Consider the following 25,341-nt stretch of genomic DNA (forward strand, 5'->3'; position numbering starts at 1 on the left):
AATCTTAAGTTTCTGCTTTTGTTTTAGGCAGAATCTCATATAGCCCAGGCTAGCCTTGAACTCTGATTCTCCTGCTTCTGACTCCCAAGTTCTGAGTTTATTGGTATGGGACAACATGCCCAGCTATGCAGATATTTCATTTAAAAGACAGTAGTAGCTTTGCCTGGACATCACCTGGGGAATATTGCTCATTTTATAGTGCAATCTGAAAATGAACCTTAGGCAAGATGGCTTAAATGATGTCCCTGATATCCATCTAGATGAATTTAAGGTAGAATTGTGGGTAGATAGGGTTGGATAAGCCCTAGAGGTAACTATTGTTTTTGTATCTTCTGGGTAATTTTAATGCAGAGTCAGAATTGGACAGGATTGGGAACCATTGGTTTTGAGCCAAGGTTATGAAGCCCAGTTGCCTGGATTCAGATTCTTTTTGTAGTTCTGTAGCTTAGACAAATTGTCTAGCCACTGTGAACTCTTGGAAGACAGAATTGACAGGAGTCTGACAAAATGTTGCAGCTCTTCAATTGGTGCTTGGCACATAATAGGCGCCCAGTAGATAGATGTTAGTTATCTGGCATTCAGCTAAGTAGTCACCTGAGCAGCCCAGTCTTAGAGAGAGAGAAATTGAAATAAGTATCTTCATACTCACAGCTATACCAGATATCACGTGACTTTTTTCTTATATCCACAATAATAACACTTGTTAAATGCTTACTGAGTTGCTCTGCTTTGTGGCAAATTTATCCTTTTAGCAATTCCCTGAGGGATTTTACTGATAAGAAAACCAAGGTGCTGAGAGGTTGAGAAACTTGCCTGAGGTTCTACAGCCATGAATGTAACAGGGCTGTGCTTGAAGGCTGGACTGACTGGAAGCCTGGATTCCTATTTTGTTAGCATTTAGGGACCCAACTTGAGACAGGCTACATCTATTATGCTTCAAAAGGGATTTGCTGCTTTTGGATGTCTTGTTGCTAAATAGCTTTGGTCTTCATGTCTCTAGGATCAGAGATTTCATGGTTGGGAGGGACCTTCTAGTTCATTTAAACCAGCTTCCTTCCCAATACTTCAGGCCCTTGGGCATCCAGAGATTGTGTGAGAATCATTATGGGGCAGGCAGCTTTGTCTTAGGATACTTCCCTGTGTGGAACATTGCTCTCCAGGAATTTCTGTCTGGTAGTTGCTGTGTGACTCCTAGGAAAAACATGTTAAGTACTTTGCTCATTTATGTATGACTGCTCAGGAGATAGAAATACAGCCTCACCCCCCCCCTTTTTTTTTTTCTTTTGACACAAGGTATTAGGATAGCCCACTGGCCTTAGGGTTGGTCCTCCTGCCTCAGTCTTATAAGTACTGGGTTACTAGTGTGAGCCATCTTATTTGGTCCTGACCAACTTTGTTTTGTATGACATGTCTTTCTGATCTCCTGTTTCTCTCTAGTTTCTAAATGTCCTTCCTAAGACGCTGTGTAGACTCTGGATACAGTATATGCATTGAGTGGCAGACTTGTTGCTCCTTATCCTCTTCCTTGTGCCAATCATGGCAGTAGACTTGTCTTCAGCCCAGGAATTCCTTCTACCTACTGAGTGCCGTGCTGGGGTTACAGGGTTGCACCATCACACCTGTTTTCTGTTATATGGCTTTTATCTCTTTAACTGTCTTCCTCATCATATCTTTTGCACCTTAAGTCTGTGTAGCTTCTTTTTCTTGATCCAGTTGTCAGCTAGATTGAACCGTGTAGTACCATCTTCTGCAGAGAAGCAGATGTACTGATTTCCTGGACTGTCCACATTGACTCTTGATGAAACACCATCCATGGTATTCCTTGAATTTTGTTGATTTAGTAATCTTTTAAACATTCAAACCCCCAAACCTTTAGAACCTTTTCTTTCTTTCTCTCTCTCTCTGTCTCTCTCTCTCTCTCTCTTTACTTTATCTATGTGTCTTTTACAGCATGTGTCTTAATCCAGTTCATTTCCTGTCCCTTTGCATCCACTCCTGCACCTCCCCCAAATAAAACAAAATTTAAGAGAAAAAAATTAAAAATCTTGTAATGGAAGCTGCACTGTGACACAGTGAGTCACACAGTAAACCACTATGTCTATATTTCTTTACTTGCAAATGTTCATTGTAAAGTCATTGATCTGGTTTGAGGCCTCTGGTTTCTACTACACTGTCAATGCTAGGTCCTCACTAGGGCTCTTCTTGGATATCCTGTTGTTCCCTGTGTTGTGGAGATCCTTTGGGTCTATGGGTCTGGTCCCCTCACATGTTCCAGTACATCATAGATGGGATAGATGTTGGGGCGGGCCAAGTTATAACCCTGGTTCTTGGCCCAGGCAGCTGTAGAGTTGGTCCACCTGCCAGTTCTCCCCTATCCTCACCACCAGGGTGGGCTCTCCAGCCTTGTCCCGGCTGATTCACCTCTTGCAGCAGTGAGGGAGGGGTGGGGCCAGTTCTCCTGCTTTCACATCCTCAGGGTTGTGGTACATCTACACCAGGTGAGGTACAGGGGCAGCTCTCCCAAGTGCTGCAGCTGATGAGGGGTAAGGACAGTCCTCCCACTCTTTTGACCCCAGGCCAGCTCCTCCACCTGTTTCAGGCATTGATGGGGTTAGGATGAAGGGCATCTCTCTCTAGTCCATGCTGCCATATGGCAGATGAGGGGTGGGGCTAGGTCTCCCACAGTCACTACTTTGGGGCTGGCTCACCCACACTTCCCAGTAGGGTTGACTCTATTGTGTTGCCCAGGCTAGGTACAGGGCCTGCTCTCCCAAGTATTGTAGTTGGTAGGGGTCAGGGATAACTCCTACTCTTATGACCATAGCTCTCTCAACTGCCTCAGGTATTGATAGGGTCTCTCCTCCACCCATGCTGCTACAAGACAGATAGAGGTAATGGGGACAGCTCTCCTGAGCTCGTAATTTCAGGGCTGACTCACCCTACCTGTGCCAACAGGTTGGTTCTTACAGTGTTTTCATACTGTTACTATATTAGGGCCATTGGCTTTGTTTTTAATTACTCTAATCTGAGACCTGAGGATTGACTTTTTTCCTTTGGGTTTTCTGAAGTCTGCTTTCCCAAAGACTTGAATTTTTGTCCTACTCACTGTTGTTGGTGATCTTCCTTTCCTATTGGAACATCCAGAATGATGACCTCAGTGCCTGGCTTGTGAGCAACACTAAGTGAATGTGCAGTTCCCATCCCCATGCATTTCCCCTCAGCACTCAAGCTCTTTCTCATCCCTTGATGTAAGTCTAGCCACCTTCTTTGGCTTTGTTTATTTTTCAGTGACATTGCCAGCAAGGTAAGGGCCTTTTCCATGAAATCCTGATTTTTAACAAAGTTCTTATTTTGGTGGACCATTGCCTCTGGCAATCTGGCTTTCTTTTCTTTTTAAAATTATTTGTTTATTTGTATTTTATGTACATTGGTGTTTTGCCTGCATATATATCTGTATGAGGATGCTGAATCCCCTGGAACTGGAGTTATAGACAGGTGTGAGCCGCCATGTAGGTGTTGGGAATTCAACCAGGACCTCTGGAAGAGCAACCAATGTTCTTAACCATTGAACCATCTCTCCAGCCCCTGGTTTTCTTTTGAGAAAAACCACATGCACATGCCAGATAAGTGTTCTTCCATTGAGCTACATCCCCAGAGTTCTTGTTTTCTTTTCTTTTTTTCTTTTTCTTTTTTTTTTTTGAGACAGGGTTTCTCTGTGTAGCTTTGTGCCTTTCCTGGGACTCACTTGGTAGCCCAGGCTGGCCTCGAACTCACAGAGATCTGCCTGGCTCTGCCTCCCAAGTGCTGGGATTAAAGGCATGCGCCACCACCGCCCGGCTGAGTTCTTGTTTTCTTATTTTGAGTCTGGGTCTCATGCATGCTGGCTTTGAACTTGAAGTCCTGCTTCATCTTCCTTAGTAGCTGGGGTTAAGGCTCATGCCACCAAGTCTGGCTTTGACCTGCCTCTTTGGAAGAATATTGTCCACTGTTAATATGTGTCTTATTCTGCTAAGTTAAACATCTCTAGCCAGAATTTTTATTCTTTCACTCTTCTTTTGTGTTTAAACTTTTTTATCTATAGGTTTTCTTTTTTAATATTGTGATTTTTTTATTAGTACATACTATGATGGTGTTGATACTGAGTTTTGCTACTTTTTTCTCTGCCTGACTCATTTAATTAAGTCCATTTTATCAGATAAGAACAAATATGTATTCTCCCTAACACTCAGACTTTTTCCTTTTCTGTTACTGGGAGCTGTTTTTTGTTTTTCTTTTTTTCTTTTGAGTAGGGGTCTCACTGTGTAGTTCTGGGTGGCCTAGATATCACTATATAGACCAGTCTGGCCTCGAACTCAGATATCTGCCTCCGCTTCTTCAGTGCTGGGATTAAAAGCATGTGCTGCCGCCATGCCTGGCTCTGTCTTGTTTTTTATTTCAGTCTGTGGAACCATCTCTTGACTTATCATAGCCTAAAATCATAGCTTTTAGTTTAAGGAGCTGAGAAGCACAGTAACCACTGAGCTAAATCAGTCAGTGTGTTTTCCTTTCTGCACGAGTCTCTGCTCACTGTCACACTGCTTTCACCGGTGAATATTGCTGTGTTAGTTTCTTGTTGGAGGTATAATTTCCAAATATATTCTCCCATTTTATAGGTTATCTTTTCATTCTGATGATTATTTCCTTTACTGTGAAGAAGTTTAAGTTTGGTGTAATTCATCTGTTTAGTTTTGTCTTTGTTTCCTGTGCTTTGGGGATCTTATCCAAGGAATCCCTGCCTAGTCCAGTGACTGAAGCTTTCCTTCTGTTTGCTTCTGGTAATTTGTTTAAGATTTTACAAGTCTTTTTTTTTTTTTTTTACTCTTATGTGTATGGGTGTTTTGCTTGCATGTATGTCTGTGTGCCATGTGCATGCAGACCCTCAGAGTACCTGTAGGTGCTAAAAACCAAATCTGGGTCTTCTGCAAGAGCAGCAAGTTTTCTTAACCACTGAGCCATTTCTCCATTCCCTAAGTCTTTTAACCTGTGCTCTGTGGGCCACATGTGCCCCAGGATAACTATGAATGTACCACAGCACAAAGCTATAAGCTTTGTTAATGCATGATGAGAGTTTTGGATGTGTGATTTTTGTTCTGTTTTGTTTTGTATTGTAACTTGATTCCATGGCTCTCCAGCCTGAACTCTGCAGATGAAGGATCTGTTGCAGTGTCAGGAGAGTGGGCGTGGCCGAATGCATTGTGAGTTGATGACAAGCACTAGCAGGGTGTGGAGGAAGGCAGCTGGGTACTTTTCTTACTGCTGTGACAAGATGCCCGACAGACCCGCTGCAGGAAGGAAGAGTTGACTCTGGCCCAGGACTTCAGAGGGTCACAGTGTGTCATGGCAGGGTAGGAGACGTTGGTTAAATTCCTTCAGCTGCCACAGTGGGCTGACTCTCCAAATATAGTGCAGTGGAGGGGAAGGAAAACACCTGACTCTACAATCCACAGGCATGTAATCCCCCTGGACAGAAGTTTGGTCCACAATAGTGAGACTGTGTGGCAGAGAAAGGCTGGAACCATAGGTGGGTATAACTTTCAAAACCACTTCTGAGCATATTTCCAAAGAAAATCAATATGTAAAGAAACATCTGTACACCTGTGCATTTTGTTATTTATTGTAACACTATTCACATATCCAAGACAGAGAATCAAGTCAAATGTCCATTTGTGGTGGTAGGGATTAAAGCTGAGGCCATACACATGCTAAGTACACCCTATCTCTGAGCTACATCTCCCCGACAAGCTGACTAGATTAAGAAAATGTAGTACATATTTACATGAAATACTTTTCAGCTATAAAAAAGCAAAATCCTGTCATTGTGATAGAAGTAGAGATCATTATGATAAGTAAAATTAAGCTTGACACAGATGAACAGTAGCACATGATTCCATGTATGAAATCTAAAATACATGAGTTCAAGAGGAGTACGTGGTCAAATGCTGGTTACCAGACCGGGAGAATAGGAAGAATAGAGGGGTCGGGAAAGGTTGATCAATGGGTTGTAGTTGTAGTTTGGAATAAGAAGATTGTTGTGGAATTGAATGGGAGGCTAATTATTGAGAACAATTATGTAATACATATTTCAGATGTCTAAAGGAATGGCATTTGAATGTTTATACCAGAAAGAAATAATAGGTGTTTGCTTTACTTTTTGTTTTTGAGACAGAGCCTTACCCTGTAGGCCAGGCTTTCTGAAACTCACTATGTAACCCAGGTTAGCTTTGCATTCTTGGTGATCTTCCTGCTTCAGCCTTTGAGTGCTAGGATTACAGGCATGAGTCAGCATGTATCAGTTAAAAGGAAAACATGCTTGGAGTAATGGGAACTGAGTTCTTGTCAGACTATCTTCAGAAGAGAAAGGGAGGTTATGAAGCCCTAGTTTTGTATGAGATGTTTCATTTGCATGAGATTTAAAAAAATCAATGCTACTTATACAGATTGAGAGGATTCTGTCATTTCCATACATATACATGTCAAGCTTTGTTCAGCTGCATCCTTCCTGCCCCCACTTCCTCCTCACTCACTACACCTGGTCCACAGGCCCTTTTCTACTAGTCTCTGCTTGAGATCTTTTGAGGGATTAAACAAAACCAGGCAGTAGATATACAGGGATTTACAAATTCTTAATGACATATTTACATATTTTGTAAGTATTTCATGGAAACACTCAGGTTCTTTTTGACCATGGCTGTCAACTTTTTTTCTCACCAGATGTAATAACTGTTTTCAATGCATTGTGAATGGGACCAGGCTTTTTTCTATAGCTATTAAGGTGTTCGATGTTGTAATGATGTATTTATTTGAGGGTGTATGCATGCTGATAGAGGTGAGAAAACAACTTTTAGGAGTCGTTTCTTACCTTCCACCTTGTTGAGGGAGGGTCTCACTCTGCTGTGCTGTGTACTCTAGGCCAGCTGACCATGGGCTCTGTCTCTGCTTCCCATCTGTAGAGGCTGGGGTTACATATACATGGCATCCTACCTGCCTTCTTACGTGGGGCTGGGGTGGAACTCAGCTCCTCACATTTGTGTTGCAGCCAGAGCTTTAACTGTTGAGCCATCTCTCTGGCCCCAGGAATTCTTGATAACTTTTTAAAAAATAATCTGGTATATAATCTCTCTCTCTCTCTCTCTCTCTCTCTCTCTCTGTTGCTTTCTTACTATGTTATGTTCTGTAGTTTTGTTTGGGTAAACCATGATTTACTTAATATTGTAGCATGAATCTTAAAAAGTTCTTATTAATAAGATCAAACCCAGACCAGGTATTGGGGTGAACTGGAAGATCAGAGAACCAGAACAAGCCACAGCTACCTCATCTCGCCAGATCCTCAGCTGGTCTTGTTTCCTCAGACTGGAGGGAGGCTTCTGTGTCCTCATCCCAATGGCTCTCAGCTGAACTGCTGCTCGAAAGCCTGAAGCTTAACTAGCTAAAAGCTTAACCGGCCAAATGCCTAACCAGCCAAAATGCTTCTAGTTTCTGGTCCTCACACCTTATATACCTTTCTGCTTTCTACCACCACTCCCTGGAATTAAAGGCTTGCTTTCTGGGATTAAAGGCGTGATGAGTCACCATGCCTGTCTGTATCCTTGAACACATGGATTTCTGCCTCTGGAATTCTAGGATTAAAGGCATGTGCTACCACTGCCTATCCTTTATGTTTAATATTGTGGCTGCTCTGTCTCTGACCCCAGATAAGTTTATTAGCATGCACAATATTTGGGGGAATACAATACCACATTTATTACCCTCAGGGCTGCTGGATTGTTAGAAGTAGTGCTGCCCTGAACATTGCTGTGTGTGATATGATCTCGTGTGTGTTAGGGTTGATGCTGAGAATTAGGTTTTTAGGATATGTGCTAGACTATATTTCCTTATCCTTTGGACTATCCTTGTCCATGCTTCCACTAGCAGGAGGAGCAACTCCTCCCATGTGGCCAGTGTTTGATGCAAAAGACAAAACTCTGCTCACTGGAAGCTAGTATCTTTTTTGATTGGTTTTAGAATCATTATGTGGCCCTGGCTGGTCTGGAACTCACAGTGATCTGCCTGCCTGCCTCCTGAATGCTGGGATTAAAGGTATGCACTGCTACACCCAGTTTAGTATCCTCTTAATATGAATTTTCCAGATTAGTAGGAGGTCAACCCTCTCTTAATATTTTTATCTGCCATTTATATTTCCATCTGTGTAAATTGTTTACATCTTTTGCCCATTTTTATTTTGAAGTGTTCGGGGTTTTGTTGTTGTTTCTTTTGAGATAGAATTTCTCTGTGTAGCCTTAGCTATCTTGGAACTAGCTCTTTATTTAGACCAGGCTGGCCTTAACTCACAAAGATCCACCTACTTCTGCCTCTGCCTCTGCCTCTGCCTCTGCCTCTGCCTCTGCCTCTGCCTCTGCCTCTGCCTCTGCCTCTGCCTCTGCCTCTGCCTCCCAAGTGCTGGGATTAAAGGCATGTGCCACCACCACCCATCTGAGTTGTTGTTTTACTGATTTGTAGGATATCTTGTGTGTGTGTGTGTGTGTGTGTGTGTGTGTGTGTGTGTGTGTGTGTGTGTATACAGTAAGGTTTGAGACAGACTCTAATACTTGAGCCCAGGATGGCCTGTAACAAACTATAGCTCATCTGTCATGGAACTTGTGGCAGTCCTTCTGCCTTAGTATCCCAAATACTGGGATTGTAGGCACCATCATGCCCAGTGATTCGTAAGGTTTCTGAACTCTAGCATCTCGTTATAGTTTCTTTAGTTTTCATGCTTTGCTGTATCTGAAGGTGGAGGCTCTTGAAGTGTTATGTCCACCATTGGACATTTCTCTTCAGTATATATGTATAATTTCAGAATCAGCTTGTCAGGTTCCATGACCAGTAGAGAGAACTGCCATATATTTTACCATTGCTCTATTTCCTCAGTCTGAGCCCTGGGTGGCTATTCTGAATCACATCATTTGCTTGATGTAGTTTAATGGTAAACATTAGTGCAGTTGACCTTACTATCTTGTTTGGTGTTCTTTTGAAATAATTATTGCTTTAGCTTCTTCCTCTTCTAGACCCATTACCTAAACCATTGTAAAGAAGTACTAGCAAGCTGTACATAGCAGGTAGGAAAAATCTGTCTTTTTTTCTTTTTCTTTCTTTTTTTTTTGTAGCAATCCCCAAAGTGAGACTGGAGACCATCTACATTTGTGGAGTAGATGAGATGAGTACCCAGGATATCTTTTCCTATTTTAAAGAATATCCTCCAGCTCACATTGAGTGGTTGGATGATACCTCCTGTAAGTATACCCACGTTTTCTGCTTAGTATGCTTTTATTTATAATTTTTAAAGAGTTCTTGCTATTTTCGATAGTGAATAATTATGGTCAAACTGTTTATTTTTAACTTCTGTTCTTAGTCTAGGAGAAAAAAAAGCTAGCCTGATAATACTTACATAGCAGTCATTGTGTTTCAGGAGGGTTTTCTTGGGGGTAGGTCTTACTCTAGCCTAGCCTGGCTTAGCACTGTAAATCCTCTAGCCTCTGCCTGCCAAGTGCTGGGATTGTAAGTGTGTGTTGCCACATTTGACTTCAAGCAGTTCATATGCATAGAACAGTTATTTTGTGGAAATGGGCCTGGGAGTGTAGCTTTAAACGATGCTCATCAGGCATTTTCCCACCACTTTCATACTTTTTCATGAGCTGGCTTTTACTTTGACTGACAGCTGTCTGTGGCCAGTGAGACTGTAACAATGAACCTGATGCCAAATCCACTCTCAGAAACCTTAGATTTGAATGTGTGATGTTTTATTTTAGGTAATGTGGTTTGGCTGGATGAGATGACAGCCACACGAGCTCTCATCAATATGAGCTCTCTGCCAGCTCAGGATAAGATAAGAAGCAGAGATACCAGTGAAGATAAGTTGTCTGAGAAGAACAAGAAAGGTAACTATACACAAAGGGGCCCTTCCCATTCTGAACACTGACCAGTTCTGGGCCTTTGAGTAGAGTGCTGTGAACACTGCATTACCAGATGTTTCTGAGGTAAATTATGATGTTTGGGTTATCAGTCAATAGGAATAGAAAACACTGGGCTTTTTAAATTTTATGAGATGGGGTTACATTAAGGTTCCTCTTGTCCCTCACACTCCATTTTAGACAAGCAGGAAGACAGTTCAGATGACGACGAGACTGAAGAAGGAGAAGTTGAAGATGAGAATTCAAGTGATGTAGAGGTTAGTATTAGGGCAAAAATAATCTGCAAGATTTTATTATAAAAAAAATGCTTACTGTCTTTTTAATGTAAGGCTTAAAGACTTAGTAAGCTGTGTTCTTTGTCTAGTTTTTACCATGGAACCTTCTGAAGGTGCACCAGACTTTTAGCCTTTTATTTTATGTGGATGTAACAGTTCATCTTGGAATCTTAGAATAGTGTTTATACTTGTGCAGAAGAGAAAATGGGCTTATTAAGAAATACTTTGAAATGTTACCTAACCAATAAAATATGGAAAGACAACTAGGGTTTGTTAGAAATCTTGGAGTGCATTCATTTGAAACATTTTGTGTGTGTGGTGCTAGGGCAAACCTAGGCCTTGGACATGCTAGGCAAGTGCTATGCCTCTGATCTGTGTCCCTAGCTAAGCATATTCATTTTGAGTTTAAATATTGAAATGGTAAGTGTTTACTGTGTACCAAATTCTGGGAACATACTATCACCCCACTGGAGGCTACATGCTAAAAGGGAAGACAGATACACAGTTACATGCTGTTAGGAGACATGTGAGCAGGATGAAGACAGTAAAGAGAGAGAGAATTAGGACTTCAGAGATGGTGGATACTATGCTGCAGAAGACCTGAGTTCGATTTCCAGCACCCATGTGGGATGGCTCACAACTGCCCCCTAGAGGGCATCCAAAACTGTTCTGCCCTCTGAAGACAACTGCACTCATGTGCACATAACCTACACAGATGTAAAAACATAATTTAAAAAAATGTTTATACTGAAAGAAAATGATGGAGGTTACTCTTTTAGGCAAGGTAGTCGAAGATCTGGCTTCAGAGGTCTCCAGAGGAATGAGTACTATAATTCTGATGGGTATAACAAATAGAATGCTTTTTTTTTGGGGGGGGGGCATTCAAGACAGGGTTTCTCTGTGTAGTTTTGGTGCCTGTCCTGGCTCTCGCTCTGGCCTCAAACTCACAGAGATCCTCCTGGCTCTGCCTCCTGAGTGCTGGGACTAAAGGCATGCACCACCACCACCTGGCCTAGGATGCTTTCTTAATGGTAACCACAGAAAAAATGTGAAATATGCTTTGATTTTTACATTGAAAATGTTTTCTTTTTCTTAAGTTGGACACATTGTCTCAGGTAGAAGAAGAGTCTCTGTTAAGAAATGATCTTCGTCCAGCTAACAAACTTGCTAAAGGAAATAGGCTATTCATGAGATTTGCTACAAAAGGTAAATTTGATACTGATTTTTGGTCGGAATGATCAATTACTGAATGAAACTTTTCCTATTGACCAGATAATCCCAAAACTCCCTTTAAACAAACACTTTATGAAACTGGCTTACTGATTGAGAAGGAATTTCTGTACATACGTATTTGTTAGTGTGTATTTATTATGTAGTGATTAATTTCATTGTTATATTCCCATACATGCTTGTAATGTACTTGGACCCCATTCATTCTCTTTACTTCCTGTTCATACATTCCTTCCCTTCTTCTTTTTACCTCCCTAATAGTTCCCCTTTTACTTAACTCTGTAATTCCACATAGAAAAAAGAAAAAAAAAAGGATACTTGGTGAGCCTAAACGGGGTTTCTCAGTATAGCCCTGGCTGTCTGGGAACTCACTCTGTAAAACCATGCTGGCCTGGAACTAGGGTATCAACCTGTCTCTGCCTACTCAGTGCTGTGATTAAATGTGTGAGCCATTATATTGAGACTTTGTTTTTAAGAGAACAGAGTTTTATTAATAAAAGTAGAGGATTTGTAGGAGCCATAGGTGCTGGGCCCGGGACCAGAATGGTATTGACAATGCTCAGGGTACCCTCTAACATGCGGAACCCACCACTGAAGTGCTGCTGTGGATGAAGATTTAGTTAGGGGTACGAAGATATCACCATGTCTGTGACAAAAGAGCTGGCTTTGAAATGAATGCAATTCCTTGGGCACACACTGAGTTTACCACTGTGTCCATCCTGGTCAGCATAGATAACAGTGATGACCAGGAGCAAAGGTGTTCTTTCAGTTCCACTATCACCCCATTTGAATCCGCCTGGAATCGCTGGACCAGGGAGTCTTCCATCAAGGCCTAGGTCAGCTGTGCTGGTAGAAGTCAGATCTTACAGAACTCCTCCTGAACCAAAGCTGTGTGTGTGTCACCTTTACCTTGATGTCTTTAGGCTAGTTTCAGGTGAGATGAAGCTGAGCAACCTAGGCAGGCACTCAGTAAAGTAGCCAATGAATACTGAGGCTCCTCTTTCTTCCACTGGGAGAGCCCATTGTCTACCATGTTTACCTGTTTCACAAAGTTCTCATACATCTTTTCATAGAGGATGCTCACCTTCACTATTGCTAACAAGCAAGCCGGTAGTCTGTGCCCAAATAACAGATAGATGAATCCTGCAGTGCTAATGTACTGCCACAGCTCCCTAGGGAATAGGGGTACATGGTGGGAACCCATTGGTGATGGTTGTGTCAGGGTTGCCACCCGTGTCTACCATAGTGCCAGATGAAGGTGCTTTGATAGCCTGTCTCCACATAATTTCTGAGCCCTATATTCCAGCAGAAGAAATGTGCCTGCTGGTATCTTGTCTCAGTAGAAGATGCCACTATATGTCCCAATTTGGGACAGCGCCATGAGGTTATTGCAGGGTCTTTTGGGGGCGATGGAATAGGCTATTGCATATAATATTTTGATAACTGGATATACAGATATCCCTACAGTATGCTAATTTTGGCTCCTTTTGGACATATATCCAAAAGTAGAATAGATAGATGAATTATATGCTCTTTTTATTGCTATATTGTAAATTTAAGGCCAACCTGGGCTACATGAGACCCAGCTTCAAAAAACAAATTCAAAATCAAGCAGTCAATATTATCTTCACACACACACACACACAGGAAACCCTAAATAACTATTCTATTAACTTTCAGATGACAAAAAGGAACTTGGAGCAGCCAGAAGAAGTCAATATTATATGAAATATGGAAATCCAAATTATGGAGGCATGAAAGGAATTCTTAGCAATTCATGGTGAGTCTAAAACTTTAAAATATGATGGTTGTTTATCTTGATGTTTTTATTAGCATATATTAATTCCACATAATAGGCTTCATTATCGTATTCACATACAGGTATATAATGCATTTTGATAGTTTGATCTTGGCCTCCCCTATCCCTACCCACTCCTCTTCCAACTAGCTCCCTTCTACTTTGATGTCTCTCTTTGGTGTGTGAGTGACCCATGAGTTTCCTTTTCACAGGAGCATGGGTACCTACTAGTAGTCACTGAAGAAAATCTCTCCCTCCCCACTCAACTACAAACTGTGTATAAATCATGGGTCCTGTGAGTCTCTCCCCATTCCATAACAGGGGTTGATGAACTCAATCTTGTGTAGGTTTTGTGCAGGCCATCACAGCTGTGAGTTTAAGAGTGTGGCAATCATGCTATAACCAAGAAGTCAGTGTTCCACCCCATTTCACTTTTCTCCAGCTCTTACATTCTTTCGGGCCTTCTTCTACAGTGTTTCTTGAGACTTGGAAGGATGATACAGATGTCTCATTTGTGGTTAGGCATTCAAGAGTCTTTTATTCTCAGAACTTTGTCAGTTTTAAGTCTCTATCTTCACTGGTCACTGTTGCAAAATATTTTGTTCTGGTTTTAGTTTTTTGAAAGAGTGTCTCATGTAGTCCAGGCAAGTCTCAAACTCTTATGTAGCCAGGCAGGACCTTGGACTTCTCCTGATCCTCTTGCCTCTACCTTCCCAAGTGCTGCGATTGCAGGCATGTGCCACCAGGCATGGCTTAAAAACACAGACATTTGAACACCACTTCAGCTGTTTTTCATCCTTCAGTTGGTATTCTGTGGCAGAATGTCAAAACCTCCTGTGGACTGAAGGAAAGTGAGGAAGAACTCATGATTCTTAGCTGTGGCAAATGATAGGAGAACACTGCTTCGGCACCTAACGCTGTGCCATTGTGGAGCTGGAATGAAGTGGATTTCAGCATCCTTCTTATTGGTTTCTGATGGTGTGCTTATTTTGGCAATATTGCAGGAAGCGAAGATATCATTCCCGTCGCATTCAGCGGGATGTGATCAAGAAGAGAGCCCTGATTGGGGATGACGTTGGCTTGACGTCGTATAAACACCGACATTCCGGTAGTTGCCTGCTCAGCTCTTGGGTAGACACACACATGTTTGGCTCTCAAAATCGTATTTTTATTCTTAACACAGTCTTTTAAGGTTCCAAACTTTCTTATCCTCTCTTCTTTGCCCTCACCCTCTGCCAACATAGAGGAAAGTAAGTCAAGTCATGGTTAATTTTAAATTGCCCATAAAAGAGGTCACATGATTTTATAAAACTTTTAACAAAAAGGACCATATGTTACAAAGAGAAAATGAAAATAAAAATTTCTTAGGAACTTAAATTTTCTACTATTAATATCAACAACTGCATGAAAAAAACCTTATCGAATGGACTGATTTTGTTTCTTTTTCCGATAATGTGAGTAGACTGCTGTGTTGAGTGTTTTTACACATTGGTTTTTAAATATGAATGCTACTAAAACATGAGACATTATGACTTGAGGTTTTTTCTTTCTTTCTTGTGTGTTTATTATAAAGGATCCATTTCATTACGCTTTCTAAAAGATTCACTTTTATTTTGAACTTATGTGTACAGTCTTCTGCATGTTTTATAGAACTAGGTAAGTCAGCATACAGACGACGTGCACAGGTGTCATTGGGATGAGACAGGAAGAAATAGAGTGTATACACTTTTAGTTAATGGATGTGTACAGAATTGTACCTTTGAAATCTGTGTATTAGTATTCTGTTATACTTTTCCAGTTTCAGTTACTCTAAAATATTGTCAGCTGGGTGTGTGCCACATGATTTTAATCCTAGTACTTGGGAGGCAGAGGCCAGTGGATCTCTGTGAGTTCCAGTCCAGCCTGATCTATAGAGCTAGTTCTAAGACAGCCAGGGCTATACAAAGAAACCCTATCTTGAAAAACAAACAAAAATATTGTTGTAAACTATTCTTTATGCTCATATTAAAGAAATTAGGAAGTAAATTGCCCCTAATTCAAGTATTCTAATACAGTAACATTTTATTTTACCTTTATCACATTGGTCTATTTTCATAAAATTATAATTATTGTAAGTATACTTTATATTTGTTTTTCCCACTTACCACAAACATTATTCATACTTATTTTTGAAAAAGTTTTTATTTTTAATTATATGTGGATGGGGTGTGTTGGTTTGTATAGTACCTGTGGAGGCCAGGAGAGGGTGTCAGATTCCCTTGGAGCTGGAGTTACAAGCCATTGACTCTGGGAACCAAACTCTAGTTCTCTGCAAGAGGAGTATACACTCTTAACCCCTGAGCCATCTTTATAGCCTCATACATAGCCCATAAGCTTTAGAGTTAATGTTGATTTTTATTATTGAGGGTTCTCATGTGGCATGAAGTTACACGGAACATTGAATTAGTGAATATTGAACCATATAAAACATCTGGTCACTATTTTCATCAACTGATCAGTATGTAACCTTGCTGTGCCCATTTTTTTTATTTAAATACAGCTGATTTAATATGCACTATTAATTAATTGGCATTGATTTAACAGCTGACAGCACTGTAACTCGTGCCTGAACAAGGCTTATTTAGTATAGGTATTTTCTTCTTGAGGTGCACCACCATCCTTTTACAGCAAATAACATTTCATCACTCACTGTATTTAATGGAACCATTTTTTGGGGGGGAGTGTTTCGAGATAGGGTTTCTCTGTGTAGCTTTAGAGCCTGTCCTAGAACTCGCTTTGTAGACCAGGCTGGCTTTGAACTCACAGAGATCTGCCTGCCTCTGCCTCCCGAGTGCTTGCGCCACCACTGCCCAGCTTGGGGCCTTTTTTCCCTTCTTCTTTTCTTTTTCTTTTTTGTGAGACAAAGTCTCTCTCTGTAGCCTTTGTGTCTGGAACACATTGTGTTGTAGACCAGACTGGCCTTGAGCTCTCAGAGAACCACCTGCCTTTGCCTCTCAATGCTGAGATCAAAGGCATAGACCACCACACCCAGCTTAAGGGACCATTTTTAAGCAGTGAAATTATCAAGAGAAAGCACAAAAAGTGAAAACACAGCAGTTAATAAATTGAAAAGGACCTTGCTTACAGTATGAATCATGAATAAAAAGGTGCTGGTGCTGTTGCCTTGGACAGGAAGAAGCACATCTGGCTACTTAGTTCTGTCAGTCTGCACATGTCTACAGAAGTTCTTGATAGTACCTTGAGTGTTGATTTAGGAGCCACAAATAAATCTGATAGATTTATAAATATAGAACAAATAAGGAAGATTGCTCATATTGTACATGAGTTTATGCTACTACATTCATATTTTATCCAGTCTCTTGGATAAGTAAGTAAGAATAAGAATGGCGTCCAGTTTGACACTTTTACAGATAGTAAATGCTCCAGTACAGTCTCAGAGGTGGCATTGTTTCCTTCTTCCAGTGTAGAGTAGAAATCATGCTTGTTAGTTTAGCCTTAAGTTTAGTTCTCTCTAACCTTTGGGTTAAATTTCTTCAGGATTAGTGAATGTTCCTGAGGAACCCATTGAAGAAGAGGAAGAGGAAGAGGAGGACCAAGACATGGATGCAGATGACAGGGTTGTGGTGGAGTACCATGAGGAGCTCCCAGCTCTCAAGCAGTCCCATGAGCGGAGTGTGTCTAGGCGGTCCAGTGCGAGCAGCTCAGACTCAGATGAGATGGACTATGATCTAGAACTGAAGATGATTTCCACTCCTTCCCCAAAGAAAAGCATGAAAATGACCATGTATGCAGATGAAGTGGAATCTCAGTTGAAAAGTATTAGGTAAATACTTTTCTCCTTCTCCTCCTCCTTCTTTGTTATTTTTTTATTTTTTGAGACAGGGTTTCTCTGTGTAGCCCTGGCTGTCCTGGAACTCTCCCAGTAGACAAGGCTGGCCTCTAACTCAAGATCCTCCTGCCTCTGCCCCCCCCCCCCCCAAGTTCTGGAATTAAAGGCCTATGCCACCACAGTCCAACTAATACTTTTCCTTTTTATTCAATGTTAACTTTAAATTAAATTTATTCATTTATGTATTTTGGAAATATTGATGATTGACCAGAGAATCTCTTGTGTACATACTAGGCAAAGCACTCTCCTACTGAGATCTATTCCTATTTTGGAAGAGCAGCCAGTGCTCTTAACTGCTGAGCCATCTCTCCAGCCCCTATAATTTGATTTTTAAGTGGTAATTACAGATGCAATCCCTCTTCATGTTGCAATAATTTTTACCCTAATTTTCATTCCTTTGTAGGTGTTTGATGGAAGCACCCAAGTTTTTCCTCTATATAAACAATAGTTGTTGTGTAGATAATATAGAAAGTGAAAACCACTTGTATTCCCAGACATCTGTTACTTTTCCATCATATGTAGTGCATTGTTTAACACTATCATCACTTATTTAATTACTTAGAAAAGATTTCTTTAAATTTTCTCATGCGTGACTATCCCACAGTGCATGCGTGGCAGTCATAGGTCAACTTGTGGAGCTGGTTCTCTTCTTCTACCATGCGGGTCCTGAACATTGAGCAGAAATGGTCAGACTTAGAAGCAAGTACCCTTACCTCAGAGTTATCTTGCTATTTAGTTTTGGTTTTTTGAGATTGAGTTTCAGTGCATACATAGCCCAGGCTGGCTTTGTGTTTGCATTCTCTTCCCCAGCCTCCTGAGTACTGAGATTACAGGTGTACACCACCACACCTAATCCCCTTTGATAGTTACTTATGTTTCTGTTAATATTGCCCTAGCTAACTAGATTCTTCAAAGTCTGTCTTGCTATAGAAAATAGTACACATGTTTAAAAATCATACAGTATTTAAAATATATTTGTTGCTGGGTGGTGGTAGTGCATGCCTTTAATCCTAGCACTCGGGAGGCAGAGCCAGGCAGATCTCTGTGAGTTCGAGGCCAGCCTGGTCTACAGAGTGAGTTCTAGGAAAGGAGCAAAACTACACAGAGAAACCATGTCTCGAAAAACAAACAAACAAACAAAAACAAAATAATGAAAGAAAGAAAGAGAGAGAGAAAGAAAGAAAAATATGGGTTTTTAAAAATCTGTATGTATTGCATAATTTCCTTCCTAGGGCTTTACCCACATTACTGCCTGTGACTCATACTCTTACCAGGTTTAGAAACTATTGTTCTTCCTAATTTTTGTGGACCTCTGGAACAGAGGACAGTTATTTTAATGAGCAGATTCAATAAATATAGATTTTATTTAAAATTAGTGAAATTTTGAGACAGGGTCTCACTAAACAAAGTAGGCTAGATTTAAATGTACTCTGTAACATAGGCAGGAAATGAATCTGTGATCGTTCTTAGTCTCCCAAGTAGCTGAGCCTGCAGCCTGTACCACCAGGCCTTGGCTTTCTGAGGCACTCTCAGATAGGAAGGAAAGGGGTTATTACTGTTGATTTGTGTGGTCTTGTTCACATCTTTGTGTTTAGTTTCCACAGAACTAATAGAGAATTGTAGCAGAGTAATGCTCTCTATCATAGTAGGACGGTCTGTAGACAGAGAAGTATCATCTTTAAAGGAGGGGATTATAGATTTACTGTGGCTGGACTACATCCAGATTGCACTGGGTGAGCAGAGTTCTAGCCTCTTTGCAAGCATCTATTTAATGTTTGTTTGCCCTTGGAGAAGGTGACCATCAGTTATATGTTCTGTGATAGTGTACAGGCATCATGTGGAAACCAACCTGTGAAAGTCAACAGCCAGCTGCCATCACCATCTCTTCATAGCATGTTAATCCTGGTTCTGAGCTAGCTGTCATCAGTGGCATTTGTAAATAAGTAGTGGTCCTCTGAAATTGAGTTTCTCTGAAGTAGGAGACTTTGCTTGTGTCCTGTCTCACAGTTGAAGTTGGTTACTTGTGTTCTCCAGGTTTGTTTGTTTTTTTTCTTCCTTATAGGAACTCTATGAGGGCAGACAGTATATCCACAAGCAATATAAAAAACCGAATTGGTAGCAAATTGCCGCCTGAGAAATTTTCAGATGTTCGACACCTCTTAGATGAAAAGCGTCAGCACTCGTGTCCACGGCCAGCGATTGGCAGTACTAAACCAGGTACTGTTGTTCTTCTTCCCTGTGCTCCTGACTGCCTTCTAGTAAGGCCCTCCAGTGGCCAGGCCTGGCCACTAGACTACAACAGCTGTATTGGCTGTTTCCTGCCTCTTGAGATCAGGTGGCCAAGCTCTATCATAGAGAGATTAAAAAGGCCAAGATCAGGCCACCCTGGAAAGTTCCATCCCCACAAGAAACCCTGTATAAACCCGCCTCCTGCTCAGTTCTTTGCTGCTTCCCTTCAAAGCAGAGGCAGCCATCGTCCTGTGTCTTTACCAGTAAATCTCTTGTGTGAGGCTTGTTGTGCTGTGTGACTTTGTGGTATTCATAGGCTTCTGATTGCCAGGATACCTTTCCCCTCAAAGGTATAACACACTCTGAGCACCTGAGAACAGGTGGGGTCAGGGTAGGCTCTTCTAAACTGATTAAATTGTTCTTGTTGTATCTAAATCTTTAGCTAGGCATTAGATTCATGAGAAAATAAAACCAAATTTTTGACAAAACTAGCTTTTAGTATTTTTGTCTGAAATAATAGATGATATTAAATAATAAATAATGTAATTTCCCTGGTATACTTTATACCCCAAACCAATAAAGTTAAGTTGTATGGTTAGATGCATGATTGAGTGTGAACTAGACTGTATATGTGAGTAAACCCTAATAGAACGGTATGTGGGTGTGCTTGTGGCTAATAGCCTAGCATGTGCAAGACTGGGGTGGGGGGTGCTGCAGCACATGCCATAGATCTGCTGAGAGAACTGGTGAAGGCTTTTGGAGAAAACAGCTTAGATCTTGGTCTTGGGAGGGAATAGAATGCAGTTGGTAAACTATCTTTTGAGGTGGGGAATAATCTGATTCTTATTTTAGAAAGATGATTTTGGAGGAATAGAATGTAGTGGGCACAAAAAACAAGATAACAAGGGCTGAACTTGGTCAGGGACAGTGAAGATTGGGGCTATGAAGGGGACCTTGGGAGGAGGAAGGGTGGAAGAGAAAGAAGCCAAGGAGAAGGCTCGGCCTGAGCTCTGGGGGGAGGGAGGTTACATAAGATGTCAAGGCCAGTGAATGTGTAGCTGTTGTTTGTTAGTGGAGACCTCAGGCCCGGCAGCCCTATGACAGGTTTGGAGGAGCAACACGCTTAGTCTAGGACATGATTCCTTTATACTTGGCCTGTTGCCAGCCTCATTGTACTTACTGGTTAAATGTAGTAAGTTTATTGAGAACAGCCTGTATGTCCAAGGATTGTGGGGAGCTTGCAGTCTTGTTACTGAAAAATTTGGTATGTTATTTAGTTTTGCTTGGTTCTGCCAAAAAAGAAAAATGAACAAAAGAAAACTTTCACTTCAAGCAAACAGCTGGTAGCCTCTGCCTCCAAGTTTTAAGTTTTCCTAAGAGAAGCAAGACCAATTATGAACAGAACAGGCTTTAGAAGCCTTCTCATACCAAGTCCTGTGCCCTCACTGTGGGAGATCTGGGGTCAGGTCCTTAGAGAGCTGTGCTGACTAGTTTTTTTGTCAGCCTGAAATAAATTAGAGTTATTTTGGAAAGGGAACCTCAACTGAGAAAATGCCCCTGCCAGATTAGCTTGTGGGCCAGCCTGTGGTGCATTTTCTTGATTAATAATTGATATAGGAGGGCCCAGCTCACTGTGGGCAGTATCACCTTAGGCTGGTTACTGGGTGGGATAATAAAACAGGATGAGCAAGCCAGTAAATAGCACTCCTCAGTGGTCCCTTATCAGTTCCTGCCTCCAGGTTCCTGCCTTGCTTGAGTTCCTGCCCTCACTGCTTTTGACGATAAGTTATTAAATGAAGTGTAAGTGACATAAACCCTTTCTTCCCCAGGTTGCTTTTGGTCATGGTGTTCTATAACAGTAATAGAAACTATAGCTAAGACAAAAATCTTAGGTGTTTAGTACTTACAGTAAAATACACATGCTTAGTAACAGGTATACTTTTTCTCTTTTTTTTTTTCAGATATTCGTCAGCGGTTAGGAAAAAGACCATATTCTCCAGAAAAGGCTTTTAGTAGTAATCAAGTGATTCGGAGAGAGCCCTCTTCAGATGTACATAGTAGGCTAGGTGTTCCCAGACAAGATGTTAAAGGCCTCTACTCTGATACTCGGGAGAGGAAATCAGGTGAGCAACACTTCACACTGCTGGGTGGGAAGGAGTGGCGAACAGTGGTTGTAGCATAAGTAGAGTCAGTGCTTACTCCTCTCCAGTTAGCATAATTGCTTTTGTAGGCATCAGCATCATGCCTACAGGAGAGTTCAAAAAGGAGAAAAGGGTACACACCTTTGTTTAGCAGGCTTTCTTTTGGGCCACTAACCAGCTCCCAAATCATGACACAGAGACTTATTATTAGTTATGAATGCTTGACCTTAGCTTAGGCATGTTTCTTGCTAGCTCTTACAATTTATTTTATCCTGTTTCTCTTTATATATGTTTTTATCTTTCTTTCATTCTTTTTTTTTTTTTTGTGACAGGGTTTCTCTGTGTAGCTTTGTGCCTTTCCTGGAACTCGCTCTGTAGACCAGGCTGGCCTCGAATTCACAAAGATCCACCTGGCTCTGCCTCCCGAGTGCTGGGATTAAAGGCATGCACCACCATCGTCTGGCTCCTTTCTTTCATTCTGTATGTCCTACTTTGTGTCTGGCTGGCCTTGGGTGTCTCTCTCTCTCTCTCTCTCTCTCTCTCTCTCTTTCTTACTGTTTCTCCTCCCTCTCTCTTGTTCTCTCCCGAGCCTAAATTCCTCCTATTTAATTATCTGCCCACCCACCAGCCCTGCCTATCCCTCTACTGCCTAGCTATTGGCTGTTCAGCTTCTTATTAGACCAATTAGGTGCCCTAGGCAGGCAAAGCAACACATCTTTACATGGTTAAACAAATGCAACATGAACAATTGTAACACTTTTACATAATTCAAGTAATATTCCCCAACATAAATATAACATACCTTTACATAGTTAAAGTAATATTCCACAACACTCTTGCTTCTTTTTAGTTTCACATTAGTTTCTTTGTCTACATATATATCTAGTTCTTCTCTTTTTTTTTAAAGATTTATTTATTGATTATGTATACAGTGTTCTGTCTGCACACCAGAAGAGGGCACTAGATCTCATTACAGATGGTTGTGAGCCACCATGTGGTTGCTAAGAATTGAACTCAGGACCTATGGAAGAACAGCCAGTGCTCTTAAACCACTGAGTCATCTGTCTAGCCTATATCTAGTTCTTTTCATGTAGCATTTTTCCATAATAAATCTTCCATGTTGCCTTACTCTTCATAAATAAAACTTAATTGCTTCATAGTGTATCTATGCCACCACATTCTAAACACATATTTACTTATTATTAGATTTTTAATAAAACGTTCTTCTTTTTTTGATTTATATGTTTTGCCTTCATATTTGTCTGTGTGCTGTGTATATGTCTGTTGCCCTTGGAGGTTGGAAGGGGGCATTGGATCCCCTGGAACTGGAGTTATGGACTGTTGTAAGGTGCCATGTGAGTGTTCGATGTTTAACCAGGTCCTCTGCAAGAACGGGTGCTCTTAACCACTGAGCTATCTCTTCAGCCCAATAAAACTCTTTAAAAATTAATAGTTGAAAGCCTGAGTATTGTCAGTTTGCAGAATGTTAGAGCTGGAGGTTCCTAGCAGACTGAGGTGGTATGAGCATGGGGCATGATGCCTCTCACCTGGGAAAGGGACAGGTGTGGCAGGAAAGTGTGAGGTGTCCTATACCTGATGTGAGGACACCTGCTTTGAGCTGTGGGCCTCTCCTGTTGAGTCTCAAGCCGTTGACTTGCAGACTGGTGGCAAATGCCTCTGCCGATGTTTTCTGCATGCTTCACCTGCTTCCTCAGGACTGTCTGGTTCTCAGCATTGACTGCCAAACTGAGGTATCTTCTCACCCCAATAGGTGGTTTATGGACTCGCTTAGGATCTACACCCAAGACCAAAGAAAAGAACACGAAGAAAGTGGATCACAGGCCGTCTGGTGCTGAGGAAGATGACTCGGAGCTTCAGAGGGCATGGGGTGCTTTGATTAAGGAGAAAGAACAGTCTCGCCAGAAAAAGAGTCGGCTAGATAGCTTGCCATCGCTCCAGATTGAAGTCAGCCGGGAAAGTAGCTCTGGTTCAGAGGCAGAGTCCTGATGCCCTGGCCTTGGCAGCTGCCCTCAAATCTGACATTCTTACATAGGGTGGGGCACACAGTAGGAACCTCCCTTGCAGAAGTTGGCGCCCTTCCCTCCTACCTGCACCCTGAACTCTTGCTGTCCCATGGGCAGCTTTAGAGTGTGATGAGTGTTGCAGGGCGTCTCTGTCTCGTGCTGCAGAGCTACAGTTCTGGGCCCTCAGTCTTCTCCCCACCACCCCACAAGCTTTACCCTTGGAGAAAAGGCAACCCTCCAGATTTTGTAGAGGTTTTCTTAATATTTTTAACATTGTGTCTTTTAAAAGAAATGTTTTACACAGTTCATCCAAAGAGCAGAGAACTGAACTTCTCACTGTTGCCTTGGCCCTGACAGCTCTTGCCAGCACCCTTTTCCCAAGAAAAGTCAGTTTCCAGGTGCTTATTGGACAGTCTTTGAGGGGGAAGATGAGGGACGCTGCCAGCCCAGCCTTCCAGCACCTTAGTGTGGGGGCTGAATCTCAGACCTGACCTGAGCTGCGTCTGCCCTCCCGGGTAGATAGAGCTGTAGCAACAATGGCTTCCATTCCTCCCTGGGGAGTTTCTCTTAGGACCTTTTATTGGCTGTTAGCCTGATGGGAAGACCTAGGTCAGTGCTGTGGGACTTCTAGGGACAAACTACTGTGACTTCTGGATTTGGAGTTGATTTCTGTGCTTAGGGATGGGGTCTTGGGTTAATGTTGAACACTTTTTAAGTCTGTATTATGTTTAAAGACTATTAATGACTTAAAAGTTTAAATTCTTAATTTTTATATGTGGATATTCCTCCTGTTGGCTACAGGGGAAGCTCAAGTGGTGTCTCTTGTGTTGTTAAATATACATCATATACTTTGGAAGAAGGCAGAGGGGAGTCTCTTTATTTTGAATGATACTAGTCGTATGGTCTGTTGTACATGAGTTCAACTTGCTTTGTGGCCACTGTAGGAAAAACTGTCTGTCTGCAATGGATTCTTGTTCATTACACTTTTCTAGAAGGGATGGGTTGATAATTCATTCTTTCTGTCTCTGACTTGTCACTGAAGACTTATTCAAAACTAGCAAATAAGATAATAGTTTCAGAAAATTTTAGTTTATTTTTAATCTTTCAAATTATTTTACCATGCAAAGGCAATAGATTATTTGGCCTCTCATTTGACTTTTACTTTGCAATATTCAATACTGTATTCTTCTACAGATGTAAAAATGGTTTTTCACTTGAGCACATTAGAATCTTGGAGTTAAAGATAATGGTGAGCCATCGTCCCTTTGGGATATCAAGCTCTTCACCTGCTTGGATTGTTCTGATCCATACAGCACTTGACTTGTGGTTGAGCACATGTCCCATTGATGGTTGACTACATTGTGAATGAACAGTGTCGTAAGTAGAGGAGCAGAAGGCTTAAGAACTAGAAATTGTAACAAACCTGTATCATATGTATTACTTGGTTAAACCCCCACCCCCACCCCCTTTAGAAAGGTGAGAACATATAACCAAAGTGGTTTGACTTCTGGGAATCCTAGAAAGGTGGTTTTAATTTCTCCACTAGTTCAGACCTAAGGCCTCCAGAGTTTCTAAGCTTCTCTTGCCCCGTGTAGTTCACAGCTCACAGCCAGGTTCTTAGATGTTCAGGTTTTGGTAGAGTGAAAAGAAAAAGGGTCTTAGAGCAGACCTGGATGTCAACCAGGACTCTGCCCAGTGGGCCTGCACCTTCATTTCCCCATGAAGCAAGTAAATGGTCTGGTGCAGTTTCTGGCTTTGTTGATATCTCT

The 25,341-nt window shown here is 41.6% G+C and overlaps 1 protein-coding gene across 1 annotated transcript in view; it reads left to right on the forward strand.

Annotated features, from left to right (window-relative positions):
• Positions 1–24,703, forward strand: part of Ncbp3 (nuclear cap binding subunit 3) — a 32,664-nt gene extending 7,961 nt beyond the window's left edge. Inside the window, exons 4-13 of the mRNA XM_028888693.2 lie at positions 9,183–9,308; positions 9,825–9,953; positions 10,167–10,243; positions 11,359–11,467; positions 13,172–13,271; positions 14,294–14,397; positions 16,827–17,112; positions 19,241–19,395; positions 21,369–21,530; positions 23,320–24,703. Of these exons, the coding sequence (XP_028744526.1) occupies positions 9,183–9,308; positions 9,825–9,953; positions 10,167–10,243; positions 11,359–11,467; positions 13,172–13,271; positions 14,294–14,397; positions 16,827–17,112; positions 19,241–19,395; positions 21,369–21,530; positions 23,320–23,555 (1,484 nt within the window). The 3' untranslated portion in view covers positions 23,556–24,703. The remainder of the gene's footprint in view (positions 1–9,182; positions 9,309–9,824; positions 9,954–10,166; positions 10,244–11,358; positions 11,468–13,171; positions 13,272–14,293; positions 14,398–16,826; positions 17,113–19,240; positions 19,396–21,368; positions 21,531–23,319) is intronic.
• The last annotated feature ends 638 nt before the right edge of the window (positions 24,704–25,341 follow it).

The sequence above is a fragment of the Peromyscus leucopus genome, chromosome 8b (genome assembly GCF_004664715.2).
Source record: "Peromyscus leucopus breed LL Stock chromosome 8b, UCI_PerLeu_2.1, whole genome shotgun sequence".
Classification (NCBI taxonomy): domain Eukaryota; kingdom Metazoa; phylum Chordata; class Mammalia; order Rodentia; family Cricetidae; genus Peromyscus; species Peromyscus leucopus.